The sequence below is a fragment of the Coccinella septempunctata genome, chromosome 9 (assembly GCF_907165205.1).
Source record: "Coccinella septempunctata chromosome 9, icCocSept1.1, whole genome shotgun sequence".
Lineage (NCBI taxonomy): Eukaryota > Metazoa > Arthropoda > Insecta > Coleoptera > Coccinellidae > Coccinella > Coccinella septempunctata.
Window position 1 is genome coordinate 17,703,291 of NC_058197.1, and position 20,152 is coordinate 17,723,442.

A 20,152-nucleotide genomic window follows, 5' to 3' on the forward strand; every position below is an offset into this window, starting at 1 on the left:
AAGGAAAATAAATAAATAAAATCAAACAACCAAATCACTCATATTTCTCTTGCACAATTAACAAGACCACTGGTTTAATCAAACTTAAAAATATATACATATTGTTGAAGTTAATTTCAAATAAAGAATCCTTCACTAGTCAATGAGAGCTTGCCTACTGATCCATAGATGGCGTCACCGACAAACTTGGTGTTTAAAATTCATCCTGGAGCTTTAATCTTCATGAAATCCTAGCATATTCATCATTGGTTCAAATCTCGACATTTAAAAATCGGAAACAGGATCATTTATTGCAGTCCCTCATTAACATAATGTATAAATAAATAACTAAATGCACCTTTGAACAACGTCGAATCCACCAGTTCCAACATCACAAAGCCCTCCGGCCATCAACGAGCTGGATGGATTTTTCATGGAGTCGTTCTTCCCTGTAAAAAAATCACGATTGTTAAATAGCTCCAAGCTTCTAAAACGAAAACACAACAAACCTCCGATTATGGCATCTCGCAGAAACTTCAAGGAGGACTCGAAAGACATCTGTTGGAAGGGAGAGGAGCTACTCTGCATCCCTGACCGATTCATCGGCTCGAACATCCCCTTCGCGGTCATAAACTCGGAAATGAGCATGAGGTGCCTTGGATCGATGCTTATACCGTACACTTCGAAAACGTCCTGTATTTCCTACGAAAAAACCAAAAACTTAAGCATCGAATCAGGGAATTAAGAAAACCGACTTACTTTGACGATGGCATCCATGCCAGCTCCCAATCCGCAGTGTTCGATCATCTTGTGTATATCGTTACAATACAATTTCTTCAAGTCCAGGATGTGGTCGTATTTGGACATTTCCTGAAAAAGGACGATGTTAAAGAGACCGTTTAAGTGTTAGGTTCGATGTCTACTTACCGGTATATTTATACCATCGGTTCTCAGAGTCATAACGCCGTCTTTCATGCAAGTTATCGATTTTTTTATGTTGGGGACTTCCCATATCACAGATTTTCCGGCGACCTCCTTCAGTACCGACGTCAGATCAAAGTTTGTGTTGTTGAAAGGTAGCTGCAACGAAATGGGGATTTTTAGAGGAAAATTCCGAAGAAAAAAGGTATCCACGTTGATTGAAAATCAACGAATGAACTTACCGAAAAGGTCATTTGACACCAGAGGTATTTTTCGTGGTCGTATGTTAATCCTTCGACCATTTTGTACTTATCCATGAATTCTTGATCGTTATCGTCGATCTTCGTCTTGGTACTATTCTGTTCTTCCTCCTCTTCATCAACTGTAAATCGAGGGAATTCATGAAGTTTTAAATAATCAATTTCTCCTACAGTCTATTCAGTTCGGCAAGGTTATGAAGTGACAGGAAAATGTTCAACACGAATTAACAGGAATCTGGTTTTTGAGCAATAAGACTAGACAATATTCATTTATTATGATAAAAGTTATGGTACTTTCTTAGTGTTTATTAAAGGTTTAAGTTGAGACTTTGGTAGCTGTTAACGGTTTGTTGAAATAAAGGTGTTATCTATCTCTTGCAGAAAGGAATGGAGGAGTTTCTTCTCCATCTTCTGAAAATCACCAGAAGCTGCTTAGCTCTAGGACATATACTCAGGAAATGGAGAAGGGCAAAAGGAACCTTCATACCAAAAATAGGGAAGAAAGATGGGACTGACCAAGGGCCTTAGAATGATCGAGCATTGGTGCTTCTCAGTGGGGATACGGAGTGGAAGTTAGAAGTTGAATATCTGGGAATAACCCTAGATAGTAAACTTCTGTGGAATGGGCATATTAAGATCGTTGCTAGTAACGCAATAAAGGCTTTGATGGCGAGATGGAGGTAAATCATGAAATAGAAAATTACTCTGGAAGAATCTTCCAAGACAGCAACACTTCAATAAGACCTTTAGGAACTTTAACACTGCAAGATCTGAGAAGTATCTGGATCTTAGCCTCAGGAAGCACCAAATGGGAATCTAGCAGTCTAGCTGAAAAATGAGAAGTGCAGATTCTACGAGGAGGAAGATGAAACTCCATATCACCTGATGACAGAATGCCTCGCCATTGGTAGCCAAGGTGAAACGTGCTTTAGACGACAATCTTGCAGGAGCGAAGAGGTATTATTATTTAATATTTGAACCGGAGTCGTTGTGGCTTGGTTAGCTTTTCGGAAACTGCAACCATGTAGATCTTTTGTTCCCTACCCTACTCGTTCATAGGAACCCAAGGAGGTCGTCAATGGTGTTGATAAAACCGACAACATCCTGAGGGGCCTTGGCCGTTACCTCATGAGTATCCAGGACCGGTTTCCCCATATGAGTGGTTCTTAGGCCAGCCAGCTCTGGACACTTGCATACCATCTGTTCAGCTGTTTCTGCTTCTGATCCACAGAGCCTACAAATCTCATCTGCTGACTTTCCCATATTGTGCAAATGATATTTGTACCGACAGTGCCCTGTCAGCAGTCCCACCATCATCCGAAACTCAGCTCTTGACAGCTTCAGCAGTTTTCTGGTGTAGGTCGGTGAAATCATCACGAACTTCTTTGACTGAGTAAGTCCAGGAGTGTTTTTCCAGTGTTTCTGTTGTTCAACTCCGATTGTTGGACTGCAGCCTTATATTGGTTTTTTCGAGCCCACAGAAAGGTTCAGGTCCAGCAGGTGTTAACCTTGATGCTCTTTTTGCAAGTTCATCTGCTTCTTCATTTCCTTCAACACCACAATGCCCTGATACCCATCATAGAGTCACTTTAGTGCCTCTGGCCAGTTGCTTGATGGTGTCAGGGCACTCCCATGTCAGCAGAGATCCCTGGCAGTGTGATTCCAGGGACCTCAGCGTGTCCTAACTATTCGAGGTGATATATACCCCCTTTGAGGTTCATTTTAAGACACCCCTGAGCGCATACGTACACACCTAGTGTCTCGGTATGTAAAATAGAGGGCTCACTTCCCAGGGCTTTAGAGACACTCAGTAGTTCAGGTCCATAAACGCAAATGCCGGTGCCCCTTTCTGATTTTGATCCATCAGCAAACCACTTGAGCCAGAAGAGGTAAATACGGTCAATGATCAACGACCGAAATCCTGCAGCTTCTATTTCTCAAAACATCGATCCATAATAGAAAGAGATAAACCGACCCATTGTGGTAAAAATGCAAATACGCAATTATATATAAAAAAAATTGGGACTCACCGATACTGGCCTCTTCCATTTCCTCGTCCTCGGTCTCCTGATCGTCGTGAACCTGCGCGTACTTGTTTCTAGACTTGGCGTCGCCCTCGTCTTCCGGTTCCTCGTCCGAACTGTCCACCTCGGGATCGGGCATATCCTGCGACGCGGGCTCCGCGTCGTCGTCGTCATCGTCGTCCGCCATTCTCGCCTTCCTGTCCGTCGATCTGGACTCTTCGATGACGTTCCTGAAACACGCGAGCGAATTAAAGACACCCGTCGATTCGACTTATCTGTAGACACTTACAGGTCAGCGAATCTGTTCTGTTTCCCGATGGTCTGGAACATCAGCTTGAAGAACTTCCTGCGCATGTGTTTGATGATGTACTTCGGATTCACGCAGTAGTCCTTCGAGTACTGACGGTGGGGGAGGAACACGAACTTCAGGGTGTATCTGTGCGAACTGGAACGAGCAAGAAATGTTCAACGTTATAGAGGAAATATACTGGACAGGACGAGAATTCAACAGTGAATTCTTGAGGTCAAAAGGAGCACATTTCGTCCTAGATAAAAAGATGTGCCACACCAGGAAAAGTTAAATTCCCTTGAGACTAACAAGCTGAATCTACGAAAATACACATCTGTGGATCTTTTAAACATAGTTGCATTCAGCCAAAGTACCCAATTTTCCGAATATCAGAGATATTTTCCAAAATATCAATCAACTTATTTTCAAGAGTTGGATATTCTTCTGTAATGGAAGAAATGGAAGACGTGGGTGATATATTGTATCTAATGAATATTTGAACGTTTTGTAAAATAAAAGTATTCCTTATATTTTCTCGTATAATGCTCAGTTTTCGAGTAATTTGATGTCCAAAAATCAAAAAGTATCTATGAAATTTCAAAAATTGGGTACTTTGGCTGAAAACAACTCTGTTTAAAAGATCCACAGATGTGTATCATCACAGATTTAGCTAGTTATTCTTATTTTTTCCAGGGGTGGCAAAGCTCATTATGAAAACTTGAAATGGCTATATCTTTTTATCAGGGCCGATTAGAAAAAAATGCTAAAGGAAAAAAGTGTTTCTTTTGAGAATCTACTGTTAAATAAAATATTTACGAGTCAAAGACTCACCCTGTACACAACGACAACTCGATAAAACGTCAAAATACAAATTTCCACCTACTTGGTCCTCGAGCTGGAGGTTATCTCCACCTCGATGTCCTTAAGCACGTCGGCGACGGTCACCCTGTTGAACTTCTTCCTCAGGGCCTCCGATTCGCGTTCCAGATCCTCGATCGGTAGGAACGGTATCACCATCGACGGCGTCTTGATGTTCTTGCTGGCCATCATCAGGATCTCCCTGAGACGCGGTATACCCAGGGTGACGTTCATCTCACCCCTGCCGGCGAAATGGAACGTGTTCAGGGTCATCTGCGTCGACGGCTCCCCTATGGACTGAAAAGGGACGTTCTGTATATTCGTTTCAGTTAAAAAAAAAATTCTAGAGACTATTTTTTACCCACAAAAGTCTGTTGTGAAACTGTAAGAAGAAGTTGATTTCTGATGCAATATCCTAGCCAATGTTTTTCAGAATTTCAAAGGATGAGTCTATTATTATTATTATTTGAACCGGGGTCGTTGTGGCTGGATTATTCATCTCTTGCAGAAAGGAATGGAGGAGTTTCTTCTCCATCTTCTGAGAATCACCAGAAGCTGCTTGGCACTAGGTCATATACTCAGGAAATGGAGAAGGGCAAAAGGACCCTTCATACCAAAAATAGGGAAGAAAGATGGGACTGAGTCAGGGCCTTAGAATGATCGAGCAATGGTGCTTCTCAGTGGGGATACGGAGTGGAAGTTAGAAGTTGAATATCTGGGAATAACCCTAGATTTTTCCAACTTCTGTGGAATGGGCACATTAAGATCGTTGCTAGTAATGCAATAAAGACCTTGATGGCGAGATGGAGGTAGATCATGAAATGGAAAATTACTCTGGAAGAATCTTTTAAGACAGGAACACTTCAAGAAGACCTTTGGGAACTTTAACACTGCAAGATCTGAGAAGTATCCGGATCTTAGACTCAGGAAGCACCTAATGGGAATCTAGCAGTCTAGCTGAAAAATGAGAAGTGCAGATTCTGCGAGGAGGAAGATGAAACTCCATAACACCTGATGACAGAATGCCTCGCCATTGGTAGCCAAGGTAAAATATGCTTTAGACGACAATCTCGCAGGAGCGAGGAGGTTTTATTATTATTATTTATAATTTGAACCGGAGTCGTTGTGGCTTGGTTAGCTTTTCGGGAACTGCGAGCATATAAATCGTTTGTTCTCTACCCTACTCATTCATAGGGACCCAAGGAGGTCGTCAATGGTGTTGATAAAACCGACAACATCCTTAGGGGCCTTGGCCGTTACCTAGTGAGGATACAGGACCGGTTTCCCCATATGAATGGTTCTTAGGCCAGCCAGCTCTGGACACTTGCATACCATGTGTTCAGCTGTTTATGCTTCTGATCCACGGAGCCTACAAATCTCATCTGCTGACTTTCCCATACGGTACAGATGATATTTGTACCGACAGTGCTCTGTCAGCAGTCCCAGCATCACCAGAAGCTCAGCTCGTGACAGCTTCAGCAGTTTTCTAGTGTAGGCCGGTGAAATCATCACGAATTTTTTTGACTGAGTAAGTCCAGGAGTGTTTCTCCATAGGTTTATTCTGTTGTTCAACTCCCATTGTTAGACCGCTGCCTTATATTGGTTTTTTCGAGCCCACAGAAAGGTTCAGGACCAGCAGGTGTTAACCTTGATGTTTTTTTGGCAAGTTCATCGGCTTTCTCGTTTCCTTCAACACCACAGTGCCCTGATACCCATAGTAGAGTCACTTTATTGCCTCTGGCTAGTTGCTTTATGGTATTACGGCACTCCCATGTCAGCAGAGATCCCTGGCAGTGTGATTCAAGGGATCTCAGCGAGGCCTGGCTATAGACCCCCTTTAAGGTTCATTTCAAGACACTCTTGAGCGCATACGTAAACAGCCAGTGTCTCGGTCTTTCCAATAAAGGGTTCACTTCCCAGGACTTCAGAGACCCTCTATTTAGGTCCATATACGCCAAGACCAGTACCCTTTCCTGATTTTGATCCATCAGTAAACCACGTAGATGCATTTTGTCCAGAAGATTCACGAAACTAATTGCACTAGGACGCTCAGCTATGATCGAGAATGATTGGCATAACATCCGATGGTTTTGCCAAGGTCCAACCCACAACGATGAGTCTAAATATTTCGAAAACTTCGTTGAATCCACTGAAATTACTTTGGAAAGACTAATGACCTATGCCAACCAAAGTTACAGATTAAAAATAGGCTCGGTACCCTATATACTCGATGATCCATCAGTATTCACTAATTTTTTCGAAAGATCGATGAATTCTTGTAAAAAAATAAGACATAATGAAGTTCTGTAAGAGAAATACAAGAAAAAACGCGAAATCTATAAAAATTCTTAATCAAAAGACATACCTGAGCGGCCAACAGACCAACAGCTTCCTCGCTGTCGCACAGCGAAGTCATCGCCTTCTGCTTCATCATGTTCTCGAAGTTCCTCTTGTCCTTCTTCCCCTTGCAACCGTCGTAACCCTCGATCAGAGCCTCCAGCCTCTCGTTGATCGATCCGAAATGACTGTGGGGCAGGAAGCGTGAGTTCAGGGTGTCCGGACACGGTTGACACTTGTCGACGAAGCTCTGCCTGACCTCTTCGCCCGCCTCTTGCCACAGCTGCACCAGCTGCTCCTTGGTCACCTTCCTGTTGGAGGTCTCGTTGAAAAATTGGCTGAACAACGTGAACGGCCTGTATTTTCTCTTGGACAGGGTGCTTCCGTTCTCTTTCATCCACTCCTTCAGCTGCGAAATCGATAACGTGTGATGTTCGGGCCAAATTCGTCGATAATAATGAGAATATTTACCTTTTTGGAGTAGTCTTTCACTTCCAGGCTCCTCTTGGATTTAGCTTCGGCTTTGATGACTTTTTTGTCCAGAATGGCGCCCATATTTTCATGTAGGAAAGGCAGTTGTTTTTCTGACAGGAACTGCGCCTTGCAAACGTCCATCCCATCTTGTCCGTAGAGAAACTGAAGAAAAAAGGTTCTGATATTGATACCATAAAAGGGTTTTCGGAACAAATATGCCGAATATGCTTCAAAAACTCTTCTTTTGTATGGAATCTGATATTTGGTGTCCCAAATTCGATGTCCAATGAGGGAATCTCAAGAACTATAAGAGCTCGAAGAAAACCGATGACACATTTCGGAAAAACAAAGAGAAACTAGCTCATTGAGCTACAGCAACTTAAATATTGTACAGGGCGGGCAAAATTCGTTGTTTACTGAGGGGAGCTTGAGAACTATAAGAACTAAAAGAAATTGGTTCACACATTTCCTAGTTCTTCTTCAGAAAAACAAAGAATGGTGAAGACCTTAGCCTCCTACGTTTCTTCGTTTTTGAGTTATTAGCAAAAAATGAGATTTGGACGATTTCGAAAAGTTCTCGTAACTTTTTTGTCTTTGAAGTTACAAATCTGAAACTTGAACCTTCTACAGTATCTACAGGCACTTTTATACGTAGAATCTACTGAAAAAGATTTTTTCCAATTCAAAAATAACAAATTCAATAAAAGTTTGCATTTAAAAAACCCGAAGTTCGTCTAATGATTCGAAATAAAAAAAAAATTGAGCTCGTCAGTGGAATCATCGTGAAAAAATGCTTGTAGAAGGTCCAAGTTTCAGATCAGCTACTTCAAAGACAAAAAAGTTACGAGAACTTTTCGAAATCGTCAAAATCCCAATGTTTGCTAATAACTCAAAGACGAAGAATACTAGGAGGCTACGGTTTTCACCATTCTTCGTTTTTCTGAAGAAGAGCTATGAAATGTGGGATCCAATTTCTCCTAGTTCTTATAGTTCTCAAGATCCCCTCAGTAAACTACGAATTTTGCCCACCCTGCACAATATTTCATGAAGTTGCTGTTGCTCAATGAGCGAGTTATGTAACGTGGTCAAGATGTCTATTTTAAGAAAAATTTCTTTAGTAGATTTTACATATAAAATGCCTAAGAAGGTTGAAGCTTCAAATCTGTACCTTCAAAGACAAAAAAAATATGAGATCTCATCGAAATCGTCAAGATCTCATTTTTTGCTAATAACTCAAAAACGAAGAATCTTAGGAGGCTACGGTATTCACCATTCTTTGTTTTTCTGAAAAAAAGCTATGAAATGTGGGATCCAATTTCTTCTAGCTCTCATAGTTCTCAAGATCCTCTCAGTAAACTAGGAATTTTGCCCACTCTGTACAATATTTATTTTTATTCATTTGTTATTTAACGTGGTCAAGATGAATTTTTTTCATTTGAGTGACATTAGAGCGTTAAAAAAAACAAAAAAGGTTCGTTTGAATGCCAAAATAGGCCTATGAAAAAAGTAGCCCTTAATATTAATGTTTAGCATCCCACTTTTCGATTTTCCATAAGAATATCACAGGAAAAAAATTTGTTTCTCCTGATTTTTATAATTAATGAACGATAAATTGCGTTGCAATATCCTTTCTATATTTTGTAGCTAATTTAAGGCTCCACAAAAAAGGTCTGATGTCATTTTTCGATAAATGAACTCAGTCGAAAGTTATATCAATTGCACTGAGCCGAAGGACCTAAGGTCGATGACTCTTGGCTTATTCGTTTTATTTATTGACGTTTTCTCTCTCATTTTCTCTTTAAAAACGAAGAATCGTAGGAGGCTACGATTTTAGCCATTCTTTATTTCTCTGGATAGGAGCTATTCTAGTTTCCGAAAGCCCCTCACTGGACATCGAATTTGGACACCCTGTGCAGGTCCGGTCAAGGGTAATCCAGGCTTAGGAAATATTCCATGAGAGAAAGAGGGAGAAAAGTTAAAGGCATCTTCCCCTCTTCAACTTTCTAAGCCTATTTGTCATCTTCATCTTTATTTCACACATCTTTTATCTACTCCTTGATTTGCCACGTCTGGACAATTCTTGCCGGACCTGCATGTAGAAACCGAAGACGCACTTCGTGAAAATCTCAACAAAACTCACCTGTATCACGGTGTTGTCACTATCCCTAACCGTCAGATCCGACTTGACGTGCACCCCCTCCAGACTCTTCACCAGACATCTCTGCAGATAACCGCTCTTGCTGGTCTTGCAGGCGGTGTCGATCAACCCCTCTCTGCCGGCCATGCAATGGAAGAAGAAATCCTGCGGATCGATGCCCGTCATGAACCTGCCCGCTATAAAACCGCCGGCTCTGGGGGAAAATTCGAAGGCGGGAAAACTGGGCAGCGTCTTTCCCGATATCATCGTGGGCGGGCGCTTTCCCTCCAGCTCGATCTGGCCCAGACAGCAGGACATCTGCATGGTGTTGACGGTGGTCCCCTTGGCTCCCGAGATCACCATCAGTTGCAGGTTGTTGTCCGGGAACTTGCTCAGCAGACCGGACATGCTGACGCTGAAAACGGGGAAATTAATAGGTGAATTCTACGAGGATTTAACGATGTCTAGTTAGCCTAGACCAGTTCCATGCATAAACAAAGTATTGCGTTACTCATTAGAAGCGTCAGTGTGAAGTTTGAGGTCAAAAAAGTAAACCAGAGTTACGCAATAAATTAAAAGAAAGAAGATGTCCACCGAAATTGTGAAAATCGAAAAACTGGAGTATCGAGCCATCATCAAGTACCTGTATTTAAAAGGGTAAAGAGGTACGCAGATTTACGAAGATATGCTTAATACCCTTGGTGATCAATGTTCTTCGTATGCGACAGTGAAAAATTGGACTGCAAGCTTCAAAAGAGGTAAATTTTCTATTGAAGAAGATGACCGATCGGGAAGGCCAGTTTCTGTGTCAATCCACGAACATATCGATGCAGTTTATGACATGATTTTATCAGACCGTCAAATTGGGCTAAAACGGATATCTGAAGCACTGAATATTTCATACGAATGTGTTCATCATATAGTTCATGTCAATTTGGACGTGAGAAAAATTGATGCAAAATGGATCCCAAAATGTTTGAATGTTGATCAAAAGCGTGCAAGGGTAGAAGCATCGCGTTCGATCTGTGCTCGATTTAAAAACGATGTAGACTTCTCAAACCGAATTGTTACTGTGGATGAGACTTGGGTACATTTCTACGATCCACAAACGAAGCAACAATCGATGGAATGGCGACACTCTGGTTCTCCGAGACTTAAGAAGTTTCGTGTCCAAAAATCTGTTGGAAAAGTTCTTGCTTCAATTTTTTTAGATTGCCATGGAGTAATCATGATTGATTTTTTGGATAAGGGTAGAACAATAACCGGAGATTACTATTCGACATTACTGACAACTCTACGGGAACAAATTAAAGAGAAAAGACGCGGAAAGCTATCCAAAGGTGTTTTGTTCTTGCAGGACAACGCCCATGCAAACAAATCTCATGTTGCCATGCAAAAAATTCGTGATTTAGGGTTTGAATTACTAGAACACCCCCCTGATTCACCAGATTTGCCTACATCCGACTATCATCTCTTTCCTTGACTGAAAAAAAGTTTAAAAGGTCGTGAATTTTCTTCCAACAAGGAGGTAATAAAAGCTGTGGAGGTCTGGTTTGCAGAGAAAGAAGAAACATTTTTTTTTGAAAGGTCTAGAGACGTTGCAGGTTCGCTGTATCCAATGTATCCAATTAAGAGGAGAATATGTTGAGTAATAAAACATTTTGACATTGAAATTTTGTTTAGTAGGCTAAGAATTCTTCAAAATATCCTCGTAAATGGGAAAATTTCACCACGTACCTGTTCATTTGATTCGTGAAATTGTTCAGGTTCGACTTGTACTCCCTGTCGATCAGGGCCGTGTAATTGGGATTCTGCACGAGCTTCTTGTCGAGTATCTCGACGATCTCGTCGACGGAGACGTCGTTCTGAACGTTGAGGGCCTTCTTCATCACCTCCGGACCCACCTTCCTCTGGCTCTTGATGATCTTCCTGCGTTTCTTGTCGGCCTCGCGCAGGGTCATGATGTCCTGCACACCCAGCGTGAAGCCCTTGGTCTGCAGGTACATGGTGAACAGCCTCGTCAAGGAGCTCAACATTTCAGTCGCGCAAGCGCCCCCGTACAACTGAAACATACAGAGTTGAAAAGAAACTACTCAAAATCGTTTTTTTTTAACTTTCTCACCTCGTACATGCAGTGGATCAAACCGAACGGTGTGGCACCATAGTGGGCCTTGTCCAGGACTCCCGAAAGAAGTTCCCCCTTCCTGATTATAACCTTAGACTCGGACATCTCGAGGTCGTCGTCGAAGGGCGTTCCACCAGCTTTCCAAGGACGCGAGGGGGTGTTCAGCCAATCCTAAAAGAAGAAAAAAGGAATTCAATAGAGCTCATCGCTTGAAATTCGACCTCGATAACTCACCTTAGATTTAATTTTCGATGTAGACGTCAAGTTTATCAGTTCCTTCCCATCAGGGATGACGTTTATTATGATGGTCGATAGAACCTGCTTGCCGGACCACATTTCCACCGGTTTTATTATGGTGGGAGGAAGGAGCTTTATCGAACGGGTCTTCTGATAGAGCCCTTGGAAAACGAGGTGCTGATAATCCATCCTGTGAAAAAAAAAACGTGATAAATCATATTCACCACAACCGTAACAACAATTCAACTTACTTGTTGAAAAACTGCCCACGCATCGAAAGTTTCACCCCGGATATCACATGATCTTGAATCAGTCCACTCAAAGGGGTACCATCCTTGGGTACGAGGTACTGATTGCTAACATTCACTAAAAAAAAAACACGAAAATTAACCATCTACAAACTGCACCTCGTAAAAAACCACTCACATAACGTATAAGCTTCACTTCTAGCCCTTTCAGTCTGGGGAAAATGGGCGTTCATCTCGTCACCGTCAAAATCCGCATTGTAAGCTTTACAGTTGGCGTAATGTAGACGAAACGTCTTCTCCCCCCTGAGAATCCTGGCTTTGTGAGCCATAACGCTGGGTTTATGGAGGGACGGTTGTCTGTTCAACAGGAGAATATCGCCGTTGCACAGATGCCTATGCACCAACTTCTGCTCGCTGTAATCGTGATTCTTCACCTCGTCCGGAGTCAGTAACCGTTTGGCGATACTCTCCCTTTGAACGGGGTTCTTCGGATCCAGTCTGATCATCTTGCCGCTCTGGAACTCGACCATTGTGGCTCTGCAAAAAAAACAAGTTCAATTAATGATGAAGTTGGCAAACTTAGACATTCTTTTACCCTGGATGGACGTCCGGACCGTTCATGACCATCTTTCTCAATTCCTCGATATTGTGAGAATTGACGTAAGTGGGATAGGTGAGTTGTTTCGCAAAGGTGTCCGGAATGCCTATTTCGTCGATCTTCAGGTTAGGATCTGGGGTGATAACGGACCTAGCGGAAAAGTTTACCCTTTTCCCCATTATATGCATTCTTAGTAGACCTTCTTTCTTTTCGATAATCTGGAAGAAAATCACATCAGATAGATTCAAAATCTTAAAACAATAGATGTAATAAATGGAAATAATAAATCAAACAAAACCTACCTGTTTCAAACCTAGAAATTCATTCTGTCTACTCGTATCCTTATCCAAAATTCCATCGATGTTAGATTGAAGTTTTTCCCAAGTATCGCTCAGTTTTTCCAATGCCGTTTTACCTTTAGTTGAGAGATACACATCCTGGAAATAACAAATTTCTTAGAAGAGACTCTTTTCAACCAATCAAAGCTCAAATTACCTTTGCTTCCACGGATAATTCGCCCAAATCCTCACCCTCCTGCTTCATAACGTAAATAATCGTGTTCAAGATTATGCTATTTTGTAGGACAGCTCTATAGGCGTTCGTTTTTGGATGCTCACTCATTTTTCCTTTAACATAATTGGCCTTGAAGAAAAAAAATTATTAGGAATATCTGGTAACGTTGACATCTTCGAGAAGCTACTCTTTTAACTTTACTTACAGGTCTAGACATGGGAGGAGGTACAGGAAGAATTTCAAAATAAAAAATATCCGTTGGATATTCCATATCCTTGCCAGTGTTTAAAACAGGCGCTAAGAGAACGAGGAAATCTAATTCGTTTTTACAAATCTGCCTCAGATAACCTCTGGATTCGTTGGGAGTTACATATTTCATCAGGTTTTCTACCACAAAGTCGTCTTCCTTAGTTTTGCTACTTTTATAATTCAAAACTAATCTGTTTTTCTGATATTTGATGCGATCACATGCCTGATCACAGAATATACAATTCTTTCCCTTATTTATAAACTTTGTTATGTTTGCCAAGAATTGTCGCCTTAGTTGTTCAGTATTTTTCGTATTATTAACAACAAAACCTGGATTCCCTGTAAAACGAATTTAATGTAAAAGAAATCAGGTTGATGAAATAGACATTCAAAGAATTACAAATCCCAAGAAAACCTACCTTCTTTGTCTCTGCATAATTTATCAAAACGATCGATATTTTGTGTTGCTTGTTCTGGTATACTTTCTTTAGATTCCAACTTCTGTGCAAGACTAAACATGATATTCTCAAGTTCTAAAGCTTCAGCATTCATTCCACAATCCAGCAATCTCATCTGTATCGACATTGTAGACTTGATTAGTCCTGAAAAACAGTACGATTTCCTTCAACTGAACAAACGCATCTAAAGTAAAAATTACCTGGAATTTGAATGGTGAAACATCGTAGACAGCTCATTCTTAAAATTGTGCCAATAAGTTGGTGGAAAATTGGATTTATTACAGGCAAGGGCAGCTCAATATAGCCCATGTGGCCAGGACATTCAGTGAAAGATTTCTGACAAGTTCCACAGGGATCGCTTTTATCGTTCATAGGACCTAGAAAACTTAAATGTTCAAAAAGTTCAGTGCTTTTTCATTTAAACTTACCTAAAGCCTTATCGTATAATCCCCCAGGAATAGGGTGACCTAAAGGATCGAATGTCAATGGTGTAACAATTTTTTTTACGGCCACTTGTTTGAGTTCATCATGTGTGAATACACTGAATGATATATTCGTAATACGTTCATTGCTTGGCATAACACCATTTCTTCTTCGGTAGAGCGACATATTCGTATTTCAACTTCACAACTTCAACAGTCTTCAATGAAATTATTGTACACTATACACTTCTCTGCAAATATACAAAAACTAACACTTCGCACCAACGTATAATCGTTTCAAAACTGTTCACTGCTCGGAAACAACTTCTCTTTCAAACTGCTAGAAATTTTGAGGTTCTGTTTTATTTTTAGGTTAGACCTGAATTTGGAGCATAGAATTAGACGATTATTCTTTTTCTATCGAAATATCAGTCTAGGCCAGCAAACGTCGTTCACAAAAAATAAAACTCTATGCACTCTAATGTCAACCTAACCTAACTTTCCAACTGAAAACTTTTTGAATGCAAAATAACAATAAATAACGTATGTAAAGAAAATAATGTCGGAAACTAATGAAAATTCGAATGAAACCGATAAGAGACAGGCAGAAAATGAAGACTCGAACGATTTGGTGGGACCTTCTCTATCTGAATGTTCGCAACCCAAGAAAAGAAAAATTTTACCTTTCGAACACCTCTACATTGACAACTTGCCCACCGCTGAATCTTATGAAAAGAGCTACATGCACAGAGATACCATAACTCACTGTTTCGTTACGGCAACCGATTTCATAATCACGGCTAGTTGCGACGGGCACATAAAATTTTGGAAAAAAATGGAAACAGGAATTGAGTTCGTGAAACATTTCAGGAGCCATTTAGGTGTGAGATATCTATTTAACCAACTTGTGGATGGATTAAAAGAGGATGAATTTAAACTTCTTTTGTAGGTCCAATAACGAAAGCTGCTGTGAATGTGGAGGGTACCTTATTTTGTTCTGCGTCTTCGGATAAATCCCTCAAAATTTTCGATGTAGTGAATTTCGATATGATCAACATGATGCGCTTAGATTATTGTCCTTCTCTAGTAGAATGGATCCATTCACCAGGCGATGCCGTTCATGCTCTGGCAGTCTGTGATGTTGATAGTCCAAATATCCAAATTTACGATGGAAAAGCAGATGCTTCACCATTAATTACACTAGAAAAAATGCATAGTAAACCTGTGTGTTTGATCAAGTATAATTCTAAATTCGACGTCACAATATCGGTAGACAAAGGAGGTATATTAGGTGAATTTTTTCAAATTTCTGAAGGCTTTCTCTTTCTTGATATCAAATATTTTTATTTTATTCTCTTATAATGATTGTGCCCTTCCTAATTAATCATTTTTTTACCTTAGAATATTGGTCTGGACTTAAACAGAATTGTGAGTTACCAAAAAATGTTGCATTTGATTCTAAGCTGGATACGGATCTGTATGTGTTCGTTAAGAATAAGACTGTACCTTCAGGGCTAGCATTTTCCCCTGATGGAACCAAATTTGCCACAATAGCTTTAGATAGGAGAATAAGGATCTTCTATTTTCGAACTGGAAAATTGGTGAGTTCTATTGTGGAAATCGATATAAATACTTTGTGCATAATTATAGATTACTCTTTTCCTCAGATCAAAGTAATTGACGAGAGCCTTCCTAGATTCACAGAACTACAACAGAAGACCCAACAGCTGCCTAATATGGAGTTTGGAAGAAGAATGGCAGTAGAAAGAGATTTGGAAAAATCAGAAGCTTTCAGCTTGGCCAATATTGTTTTTGATGAAAGTGGAAACTTTTTGATGTATGCGACTTTACTGGGGATCAAATTGGTCAATATTTATTCAAACAAATGTGTTAAAATCATAGGGAAGAATGAGAACTTAAGGATATTGCACATTGCATTATATCAAGGTGAGATATAAAGTTAAAGAGGTGAACTTGTCTCGACCTGAGATGTTTTTTTTAAGGATCGGCAAAAAAATCCAAAGCAGCTGTAACATTAGAGATAGAAGCCTCCAATAACCCCACACTTGCAGCAATCAGGCCAGATCCTACTCTAGTATGTACAGCTTACAAGAAGTCCAGATTCTACCTCTTTTCTAAGCGAGAACCAGACGAAATCGGTGTGGATCAAGACAGGGATGTTTTCAATGAAAAACCATCGAAAGAAGATACTTTTGCTGCATTGGATGAACCAATTCAGCAGAGACTTTACGAAAACGCTATAATACATACAGTTTTCGGTGATATACATTGTAAACTATTCATGAAAGATACTCCCAAGACGGTGGAAAACTTCTGTGTGCACAGCAAAAACGGATACTACAATGGACACATATTTCATCGTGTAATTAAAGGTTTTATGATACAGACAGGGGATCCTACAGGTAACGGTACAGGAGGTGAAAGTATTTGGGGTGGGGAATTTGAGGATGAGATTAAGCCTCACTTAAGGCACGATAGGCCTTATACGTTATCCATGGCAAATGCAGGACCTAACACAAATGGAAGTCAGTTTTTTATTACACTCACCCCAACGCCATGGTTGGACAATAAGCATACAGTATTTGGGAGAGTCGTGAAAGGGATGGAAGTTGTTCAGAATATTAGTAATGTGAAAACGAATGCAAAAACTGATAAGCCTTTTGATGATATAAGAATTGTTTCTATAAGTGTAAAGTGAGCATGAAATAAAGAATTTTATATTATTCCTTCGCTTGATTTCGTGGTGGGTTTATATCATGTAAAAAAAAGACAAGTGAATCTCACCGTTCCTTGAAATTGCAGTGTTGTAAAACATGGCTACCCAAAACTTTTGAGACATTACGATTACCTGGAGTCATTGGACATCCAGGTGTACAGTTTTCATCCCTAAATATCTGTTCAGTCCTTCCCTCACCTGAAATAAAGAAGTATGTCTTTGGAACAAAGTGCTTATACTTATTTTTCAATAAAGACGAAATATTTACTTACCACCCTCGTATTTAAGAGATAAAATTTGTTCCTCCGTACATTGAGATTAGGCTCCTTTTCATTTGGAAGCATTACCATAATTAATATCTTCTTATTTTATAAAAGAATCATTAGAAAACTCGTGCATAAACCGTACATTTTCCAAAAATTATTTTCATTTTCTTCACCGTTGAGAAAATCACAGAATATGAATTTTCTGATCAGTCACTTTTTAGGCGGCAAATTTAAAAAGTCTCAGGTAATTTGATTAAACGTGTCGATTGATGATGAAAAGTTTTTCGTGCAATAAAGTTACAAGTACAAATTAATACAAATATATCAAAGTTTCTAACAAAAACCTCAAGAAAGTTCTTCAAATATTTTTCTGGTCAAATAAAGTGATAAAAAAGGCCCTAAACCCGGGCTGGAGGTCGCCTGCCATTTTTATTCATTTTATGGGGTGATATTTGAAACAGCATCGGCGATGAGAGAACAAGCTGAGAAGGAAATAATTCCAAACAATAGTGAGTAAAATTCGAATTGCATATTATTCGATTGTTCTCTAGAATAATTATTATTCGAAGAACAAACTATTTAATATTTTTAGATTGTTCTTTATTGCATTCGACCCTAACAGAGGCAATCATCGAATTGCTAGATGAGGAAACTCTGGAAATTTTAGAAAAAAAACTTATGCATACAATCAACATCAGATACGGCGATGCTATTGAACGAGACTTGAGAAATGACGAGAAATTTCGTCATTTATTTGAAGGTAAATTTCAGTCAATAAACTCTTCTCCTTTTTATTTTAGGAGTAGTGTAACTAACGTATTTTGTTTCATTTTAGATTTTCCCTCGGCTCCTTTTAACGATTCGAAAAAATCATCAGCAGACTCAAAAAATATTATAGTACCTTCGACAATTCCTCCCCAATGTGCTTCACCATCCGATACAGTAAAACAACCTGTGAAAAAGATGCAAACTAATGCGAAACATTCCGTAAAACCATCAAAACCAAGAAATAAAATCAATGGGTACTCCAATTTCAAAAAGTTACAACCAAAAGTGGATAAACAGAAAGTTATTGTTCAATATTCCAATAATGGAGTTTTTGTAGCACCTGTCGTGCTAAACGAGAATAATTTTTTCCCATCTATACGTGAAAATAGACAGACAAACTCGATGAAAGATAAAAACGATTTCTTTCATTCCAACCAAACGAAAAAAAAAGTGACCAATATTAAGCCAATCAAAGTATTAAATCAAGAGAGTATTATTGATAACGGGAAAATGGCAAATGTGATAAATAAGGTTCCACTAAGAAAGATACGGACAATCACACGTAAACCGTTGGCCAATAGATCTGATTATGAGATTTCAGAAGATAGCGCCATCCCAGCCAGTAGAAGTTCAATCCTTCCGGAAGTTGAATTGATCCATAAATCGCAAGAATTTACATCGAGTAGTAAAAAATCTCCAGAGCTAGTGAACAAGGCGAAATCAGAAGAAATTGTTGAAAGTAAAGCCAGCCAAGGCAAAGAAAATTTAGTTTTACTACCGATGATCAATCCTAATGTGACAATTTCCATAATAAACAAACCTCCCCTCAAAGCGTCAAACAATAAAAGAAAGATTGAATCGGCTGATAATCAAACTAAAAATATTACTCACGAGACAAGTGATAAAGTCACGCTTAACGTTTTAGGGACCGAAGCCAAGAATATTTCGACAGAAAACAACGACAAAGTGAGTTGGATCAAAGATGCATCAACAAAAAACATCACCACTTACCTCAGAAAGAACAGCAGGGCAAAAAAAAGTGTCATCGAAGAAGACATCATCAACAGGCTCAGTAGAATGCTGTTGAATGGAATTGAAGTTAAAAATGCAAAAACAACTTCAAGTTCAACCTATGGAGAAGAAAAAAAAGTTGATAGCTTACAGAAAAAAAACACAGAAATAAACACAAAATCTGAAAGTGTATCAGTTGAAAAGGATCCACAAATAATGAGCAAGAGGGAAACAGTTTCAAAAGACGATGAGAAACAGAAAAGAAATGCCATAAATATTGAAAAAGATTTTCCAATCTCGATTAGTTTGAACAAAATAATCGATGAAATGGGCGAAGAAAAACATTCATCCTTGAATTTGATGGACGTTATGGACGATGGTAAAAGGGAAGCTCAAAAAACAACCGATACTCAGGACATAAATGGAAAAAAGAATGACGAAAACAGAGAAAGTAATGCTTCTGATGATTTAATCGGAAGTAAAGAAGAGAAATCTATATCAGACATGAAAATTAATGGCTCAAATGGCGAAGAAAATAATATTAAAAAAACAGTAACTATCGATAAAAACGATAAATTATCAATTGAAGAGGACCTGAAGACAGTTGTTGAAAAAAGAGAAACAGATGAAGACATATCGCAAACTGAAAAAAAGAAAGAAAAAATAACACATAAATTAGCCAAGCACAAAAATGATATCGAATACGTGACCATACCAAGTGTGAATAAGGAAAACAAAATTGAAATAATCAACATCAATACTGAACCAACAGAAGAGACCGCAAATTCTGAAAAATTCATTTCTGTCAATTATGAATCCTCAGTTACCACAAACGATGCTGAATCAATTCAATCGAATGATGGTTCAACGAAAGACCACAGTCAAACTTTCTTGGTGAAGATCATCTACAAAAAAGACGACCCAAACATCGAAGACTTCGATGCCGGATATCCCAAACAAACCATGGACGAAGAACAAAACTTCGACGTCGAGATCACAAAAGTACCAAAGGAACAAGAAAAGGAGTCGGACGAGATAAAAGCGAGAAAAAGAACGTGGGAAGAAACAAAAGACAAAGACTCGACAACGAAGAGGTACAACTTAAGGTCTCTGTCTTCGACTGAAAAAGTACAGAAAAAAAGGATGCGTAGACTGTTCGGTCCCACCGAAATTGTGACCAGATCTCGTGTCAGTCTTTAAGTTGGGCCAATTTATCTTACAATTTATAGAATAAATTTTTA

At 39.5% G+C, this 20,152-nt stretch overlaps 3 protein-coding genes across 3 annotated transcripts; 2 read left to right on the top strand and 1 right to left on the bottom strand.

Moving 5' to 3' along the window:
- Positions 1-21: 21 nt before the first annotated feature.
- LOC123319849 (DNA-directed RNA polymerase I subunit RPA1) lies at positions 22-14,471 on the bottom strand. Its single transcript, XM_044906836.1, has 23 exons — positions 14,136-14,471; positions 13,908-14,084; positions 13,669-13,851; positions 13,206-13,588; positions 12,983-13,129; positions 12,790-12,924; positions 12,485-12,705; positions 12,068-12,426; positions 11,893-12,007; positions 11,639-11,831; positions 11,402-11,575; positions 11,017-11,342; positions 9,283-9,694; positions 7,140-7,304; positions 6,697-7,077; positions 4,357-4,628; positions 3,474-3,629; positions 3,191-3,414; positions 1,143-1,282; positions 907-1,059; positions 739-849; positions 489-681; positions 22-428 (listed from the first exon to the last, which is right to left on the bottom strand). The coding sequence occupies exons 1-23, from the start codon at positions 14,314-14,316 to the stop codon at positions 328-330; spliced, it is 4,902 nt and encodes a 1,633-aa protein (XP_044762771.1). The 5' UTR covers positions 14,317-14,471; the 3' UTR covers positions 22-327.
- A 127-nt stretch (positions 14,472-14,598) lies between these two features.
- Positions 14,599-16,873, top strand: LOC123319850 (peptidylprolyl isomerase domain and WD repeat-containing protein 1). The gene is made up of 5 exons (XM_044906837.1): positions 14,599-15,010; positions 15,079-15,420; positions 15,531-15,730; positions 15,797-16,076; positions 16,133-16,873. The coding sequence occupies exons 1-5, from the start codon at positions 14,689-14,691 to the stop codon at positions 16,846-16,848; spliced, it is 1,860 nt and encodes a 619-aa protein (XP_044762772.1). The 5' UTR covers positions 14,599-14,688; the 3' UTR covers positions 16,849-16,873.
- Positions 16,874-17,248: 375 nt separating this feature from the next.
- LOC123321125 lies at positions 17,249-20,111 on the top strand. The gene is made up of 3 exons (XM_044908629.1): positions 17,249-17,641; positions 17,725-17,892; positions 17,968-20,111. Exons 1-3 carry the CDS (start codon positions 17,602-17,604, stop codon positions 20,109-20,111), a joined length of 2,352 nt encoding a protein of 783 aa, XP_044764564.1. The 5' UTR covers positions 17,249-17,601.
- Positions 20,112-20,152: the final 41 nt, after the last annotated feature.

Excerpts from the sequence above, each read along its gene's own strand:
- LOC123319849 (XM_044906836.1), bottom strand. The coding sequence starts at position 14,316 with ATGTCGCTCTACCGAAGAAGAAATGGTGTTATGCCAAGCAATGAACGT. Across the intron at positions 13,589-13,668 it reads ATTATGCAGAGACAAAGAAG|GGAATCCAGGTTTTGTTGTT; the intron begins GTAGGTTTTCTT and ends TTCGTTTTACAG. Across the intron at positions 13,130-13,205 it reads CTCCTCCCATGTCTAGACCT|GCCAATTATGTTAAAGGAAA; the intron begins GTAAGTAAAGTT and ends TTTTTCTTCAAG.
- LOC123319850 (XM_044906837.1), top strand. The coding sequence starts at position 14,689 with ATGTCGGAAACTAATGAAAATTCGAATGAAACCGATAAGAGACAGGCA. Across the intron at positions 15,011-15,078 it reads ACATTTCAGGAGCCATTTAG|GTCCAATAACGAAAGCTGCT; the intron begins GTGTGAGATATC and ends CTTCTTTTGTAG. Across the intron at positions 15,421-15,530 it reads AGACAAAGGAGGTATATTAG|AATATTGGTCTGGACTTAAA; the intron begins GTGAATTTTTTC and ends TTTTTACCTTAG.
- LOC123321125 (XM_044908629.1), top strand. The coding sequence starts at position 17,602 with ATGAGAGAACAAGCTGAGAAGGAAATAATTCCAAACAATA. Across the intron at positions 17,642-17,724 it reads GGAAATAATTCCAAACAATA|ATTGTTCTTTATTGCATTCG; the intron begins GTGAGTAAAATT and ends TAATATTTTTAG. Across the intron at positions 17,893-17,967 it reads ATTTCGTCATTTATTTGAAG|ATTTTCCCTCGGCTCCTTTT; the intron begins GTAAATTTCAGT and ends GTTTCATTTTAG.